The following is a 6,000-nucleotide window of genomic DNA, read 5'->3' on the forward strand; positions in this document are numbered from 1 at the left end:
CAGCAGTGTGCCCCAGCAGAGAGGAGATGGCAGGGGTTCCTCACTCCTTGGGCAGAGCCATGACCCTTCCTCTCTCTGCACACAGACCCGGGGAGGGGCGGACCAGGTCTCCAATGGGCAGAAATCCCTCCTTCAGCTGGGGAAGGGATCCACACTCAGCCTCTCCCCACCTTGGCCTGGAGTGGGGCTCAGCCCTCTCCACACCTGGGTGCATGCCGTGGAAAAGTCCCCCTCGTTCCTGGGCCATCTTGCTTAACTCCTCCAGGGGACCCGGAGGGTGACCAACCCCAGCTCTTTTTATTTCTGCCCTCCTCCCTCCTCCACCGGAGGCATTTGCAGGCGGCAGGGGCTAGTCAGGAGCCTCAGGGATTTCAGGGGAGCATCCTGGCCCAGGGATCCTCTTTGGGGTGAAGGATGGGTCCGCACTGAGAATGCCAGGACAGAAGCTGGCCCAGCCACCTGAGCTTTGGCCTGTGCTTCTTGGTGCGGAGCCTGTGACGGACAGACGAGAGCAAAACCCACCATGGGGGGTGCCGTGTCTGTGCAAACAGCAGCCCGTCTGGGTGGGAGACCAGATGCCCTCTCTGTCTCTCTCTCTCTCTCTCTCTCTCTCTCACACACACACACACACACACACTCACAGAGGAACCCTGAATGCTTCTGCTTTGGTGCAAGCGGTGTGGGGCAAGCTGGAAGGTAAGGAGAGTCCAAGGCCAGGGCAGTGAGCCAAGGCGAGGTGGGCTTGAATTTTGAGGTCTCCAGGACCCAAGTGGCGAGAAGGGGCGCTCCGACAGCCAGCGACCCGAGCAGCCCACGTCACTCCTCTTAGCAACGGAAGCTTGTGCCCTGGGCCCCGTGTACCTGGACCCCCACTAATAATGACAATTCTCCAGTTGGCAGAGTGTGGACTTCCCCCCGGGCTCACAGCTCTGAGGGATGGGGCCATTAGCACCTGGTCCCACAGGTGAGGGTGTTAAGGCTTAGGAAGGAACAGCTGTGTTTCATCGTGTGTAAACTAGACTTCAATAAAGCTGTTTAAAAAGAAAGAAGCAGCTGCTCAAGGTAATAGGATTACAAAGGCACCCAGGCAGGATTCGAACTCGGGGCTCACTGACTCCGAGACTAGCTTCCGGGCTCCACCACCCAGTGCTGCCGCCCCGCAGCCTCAGAGGCCGTGAGCTGGTGCCGTCTTTAAGACCCGGCTTGCGCAGCTCCCCGATTCCAAAGGAACAGATGGGGTCTCCATCTGGCCTTGGCACACGACACAGGCCATTTCGAGAATGTTCTTCCCGCACACCTGAGCGTGCCCCAGAGAGCCCAGCCAGGGGTCTTTCTTGCCCCCAGATCCCAGCCCCCAGAAAGGTCCTGAGTCTCCCCCACATGTCTCCCAACAGGTGCTTCAGCTCTTTGGCCAGAGTCCAGCTGGGCCTGTGAACCTCTGGCCCAGATGTTTCCCCCTCCTGCCAATGTCAAGCTGTCTGGAGGGCAGGGGTTGCTGGGCAGGAGAAGCTGCTCAAGACCCTTAATCCTCACCCGCAGAGGGTGGTGGGAGAAAGGCTCCAAAGCAAAAAGGCTTCAGGGCGGGTTTTATTGCAGCTCTAATTAAGCCCTTGCCAATTTGGGTCCTGCAGGCTCTTCTCATTGAGCACCATATTAATGTCAATTTGATGTCCAAAGGCTCCCAGCTCCCAGCTGGAAAGTCTCCTGCACTTTTTAGCTGGTAGATTTTCTTTTTCTCCCCACCAACCGGCATCGTGCGTAATCCCTTTAAGAAGTGGAAAGAATCCGATTTCTCCCCTGTCCCTCTGGGTTTGTCCTTTGAAATTCAGCGCACAGAGCAGTGCTTTGCCTTCATCAGCCCAGCCTGCTTCCCCTGCTCTGTGTCCCGTCAGTCTTGGAAATAGACTCTGTGGCACTGGGGGCTGACTCACATTGGGGTCCCTGGTGAAAGTGGGTCCTAACCATGGGTTGGGGGGTAGGCCAGATGGTGGAGGGGCTCCAGTCCCCACATTGGTATTGGACAAGAAGCCTTCAAGGACCCTTCTGGACACATTGGATGACACATGTCCCCCTTTACAGTCATTAGCCAGGGACTTCAGCACAGAGAGGTCTGGGCCCAGACACAGGACCGGATCCAAGTCTACCCTCAGTAGGAACGGGGACAACACAGGGAGAGTAGAAAAGTCATATAAATCAGGTGTCCCACCGAGGAAAGGACAGCCCAAAGCATGCAGATTCTCCGGCTCTCCCCACTCCCCTTATCTGGCTTCAAGTCCACGTGTGCCCTCCACAGGCTACAGTAAAGTAGATGCTGCCTCTTCAGTAGATTTGAACCCAGTTCTATTTGGCCAGTGTAGACAGAGCCGCTTCTTACCGTGCTGCTGCTGCTAAGGGTGTGTGATGCCTCAGTGTGTCTCCAGGACCCCCCAGCCCCACCTTGTCACATAACTGAGTTTCTTCTCTTCTTTCCCCCAAGAGTGGATCAGGCCATCTACCGCTGCCCCCCTTGGGGAGAGCTCCCCCTGGCCCCAGACGCCCTCCAGTGCAGAAGGTATGGGGGGAGGGCCTGCACGGGCATTAGACCCCCCACCCCCCACCCCGGACAGCTCCTTAGACCGCGGGCCCCTCCCTCTTTAGTGGAGGTAGCAGGTGGGACTGGGGTGGGAGGGGGCCCATGGGAGCTAGGGGGGGCTTGGAGCTCTACCTGCCCCCACCCCAACTCTCACCTTCTTAGAGATGCCCAATGTGATATCACCAGGCCCAACCCCTATGAATCCTTCACTCCCCCCAAGGGCTTTGGAGCCAAGTGGAGACTCTGCCCTGGTAGCAGGAACCCTGTCCTGCCACTGCCAGCCACAGGACACCGGGGGGCAGAGATGGAGCTCAGAGTCAGTCAGGACTTCTGCAGGAGCTGGGTGGCAGTCAGACCGAGACCGTGGGGCTGGCTATGGGCAGATGAAAGAAGACAGTGCATTCCAGGTGCACGACCAGCTAGGGCAGACGCTTGGTGGTGGGGTGGCAGTGAGCAGGGCAGGGGGCATCGTACAAGGTACTGATACCTAGCCCGGAGCCTCCGTCTCCCACGGCGATGGGAGGAGACACGCGTGGGCTCGTCGTAGCCAGAGACGGACATGCGCGGGAAGCACACAGGGCCTTGTCTGACTCTCCAGGAAGGGAGGTTGTTTCCATCCCAGCTCACCTGCTCCCTGGACATTAGTCCTAATGCCTGCTTGGACAACAGCCCCGGCCCCACACCTCGGGCCCCCCTCGTGAGCGGTGAGCGGGGCTCTCAGCGCCCTCTGCTGGCAGGCACTTCTGGAGCGGGACCCACAATTGCTGAGGGTCTCGAGTTGGGCATCCTCCCTGGTGATGGAGCCCCTGGAACCATCTCTCCCCTGCCCTGGACCGACTAGGGCACCACAGGCTCCCAGAGGGACGCCGAGCCCACTCTGCTGCCCGGACAGTGCCATGCTCACTCACAAAGGTGGGGCCAGGCCGCGGTGCGTTCTGACGTGGAAGGCAGGCGCGGTCTGCTTGTGGCTCGCAACACCCGCAAGCAGGGAATTTGTGAATAGTAAAGGACTCGCTTTGGCTGGAGCGGGGGGGGGGGGGGGGGGGCCCACGGGGGGGAGGGGAAAGAGCCGGGGGCCCGGTCAACGGTGGATTTGATGCGCACAGGGGTTTTGGGAGGGGAGCGGGGAGAAAAAAGAAATCTGCAAAAATTTTAAAAAAAAAAAAAAAAATCACTCAGTTTCAGCAAAGCACCTTGCATGCTGTCAGGGGATGCTGGGGTTAGGGAAGTAATGTGGGAGAATTAATCCAGCCAAGTGTGTAAGTGGTCTCCGAAGGGGCACCAAAGGCAGGGCTGTTTCTGCATGCTCCTGGATGTGCTGTGTCCCCTCACAACTGAGCAGGTGACAAGGCCGCATGCCCAGGGCACGGTGGAAGCCTTTGTTGGGTCTTCCCTGGGCCCGGACAGCCCGCCCTGGGCAGCTGGACCATGGCGACAAAGGAGTTTATTTCTCATCTCTCCAAGCTGTGGGCACCTCCACCACCGCCCCTGCCCCTGCCCCGGCCTCCAAACCTTTCCAGCTCAAGCCCAAATCGGCTCAAGTGGTGCCCATTGAAGAGTTCCAAGGTAAGAGGAAGGCCCCGGGCCGGACCAGCCCTCCTCCAGCACCTCTACCCTCACCTCCACTGGAAAGCAATGATGCAGGATGGAGGACCCACGCCTGGCTCAGAAAACCCTCCCGGAGTAGCTGGGTCAAGGTGAAACTGAGCCTCTCTTCCCTCAGTTCTCCCTCCCCAAGGGAGCTGGGAGCAGGTATGAGTCAGAAGCACAGTGGGCAGGCCCGGGGCAGGCAGAGCAGCGACCAGAAATAGCCTGTCCTGGCCCCCCTGGGAGGTGTGGCCCAAGGGGCTCGTCTCGGTTGAAGCAAGAGCTGGGACACAGGGGTCACTGCCACTACTCCTTGAGACACTTGGATGCCTCACCTTCTCATTGTTCCTGGAGGGACAGGTGAAGGGGGCAGGTCCAGGAGGCCCAAGGTGTGGCATGCCCGCTGTCTCCTCCTGGGCACAGCTCCAAGGCTCGTTTCTCCAAGGTCTCCCGTGCCCTTGACCACCAAGGCCTCGTCAATTCCTTCCTCTCCCATCACAAAGGGAGGTTGGGTCCTCTAGAGATACACAGATGGCATTTCGGGAGGGTGGCCAGCGTCCTTCCTGTTCAAGGGCAGCCACATTGGCTTTCCTGTTCAAGGAGATGTTGAGGCCCTTAGGAGGGACACCAAGGGATGGCCGCCTTCGTGGGGGCAGGGAGTGAAGCCCCAATGCCTTCAGGATGCCTTCCCTGGCAGTCACGGGACTCGTCCAGTCCCTGGAGCTGGGGCGGGGCGGGGGGTGGTGGCTGGAGGGGACAGCAGGACGGCACAGAGATCCCTGTCCTCGGTGTGGAGCCAGAGCCGTGTGCGGGCAGTAAGAGTCGGAAGCCAGGCCAAGACGATCAGGAGGCAAAACGAGATGCCCGGGGCACAAACCCTAAGATGGCATTCATTCTCAGGGCTGTGCAAGAGGAGGCCCTCTGGTGCCAATCAAATTTGCAGAACAGCTCAGGCTAATAATAAAAGGTCCAGCAGGTGGGCGTTTTCCTTCCAAGCATCTTCCAAAGCAGCATGTGGAGGAAGCTCCTGGCCCAGTCCATCTGCCCAGCACCCGTGCATGCATCTCTCCTTCCCTGAGTCACTGGGGGTGCAGTGGTGAGCGCCGTGACCCCAGGCACTGTCCTTCCTGAGCTCACACTGGCTGCATGACCCATCCTCCCTGCATGAATCATCTCCCATCACCCCGGCATCGGGCAGCCATCCTTCCGAGAGCACGTCACCCTGGCACCCCGCCAGGCAGGGGCTGTCCACTGGCCCTCCCAGGGTTCCTGTCCCCAGGGCCAGGTGGGAACTTGGGGGCTGGGCCTACACTGGTCCCCGCTCCGGCTCAAAGGTGGCACGCCTGCCTCCTCCCAGATGGTACAGAAGTGTTGGAGGCCCGTGGCACCTTCCCTGCATGTCCTGGGACTGGTCTGTCCTCGCCCCGTGCCTCAGTTTCCCCCAATACACGGTGCAGGGGGTGGCAGGAAGGCACAGTCTGCCTTGGCTCACTGACCCGTGGTGTTTCTCACGCTCGGCCGGCCCAGACTGTGAGTGCTATGGCCACTCCAACCGCTGCAGCTACATCGACTTCCTAAACGTGGTGACCTGCGTCAGCTGCAAGCACAACACGCGAGGCCAGCACTGCCAGCACTGCCGTCTGGGCTACTACCGCAACGGCTCCGCCGAGCTGGACGACGAGAACGTGTGCATAGGTGAGGCGCCGGGGCTGGGCGCGGGGCGGGGCGGGGGCGGGGCGTAGGCGCCGGGGGCGGGGCTGGGCGCGGAGCGGAGCGGGGGCGCCGGGGGCGGGGCGGGGCACGGGGCGAGGACAGACCAGTCCCAGGACATGCAGGGAAGG

The 6,000-nt window shown here is 60.4% G+C and overlaps 1 protein-coding gene across 2 annotated transcripts in view; it reads left to right on the forward strand.

The window, feature by feature from the left end:
- Positions 1 to 6,000, forward strand: part of NTNG2 (netrin G2) — a 68,482-nt gene that overhangs the window by 58,883 nt on the left and 3,599 nt on the right. Inside the window, exons 7-9 of one of the 2 annotated variants that reach the window (XM_032418851.1) lie at positions 4,037 to 4,269; positions 5,060 to 5,135; positions 5,687 to 5,854. In XM_032418851.1, the coding sequence (XP_032274742.1) occupies positions 4,037 to 4,269; positions 5,060 to 5,135; positions 5,687 to 5,854 (477 nt within the window). The remainder of the gene's footprint in view (positions 1 to 4,036; positions 4,270 to 5,059; positions 5,136 to 5,686; positions 5,855 to 6,000) is intronic. The other variant, XM_032418852.1, reaches the window with a different exon arrangement.

The sequence above is a fragment of the Phoca vitulina genome, unplaced genomic scaffold (genome assembly GCF_004348235.1).
Source record: "Phoca vitulina isolate PV1807 unplaced genomic scaffold, GSC_HSeal_1.0 scaffold21, whole genome shotgun sequence".
Lineage (NCBI taxonomy): Eukaryota > Metazoa > Chordata > Mammalia > Carnivora > Phocidae > Phoca > Phoca vitulina.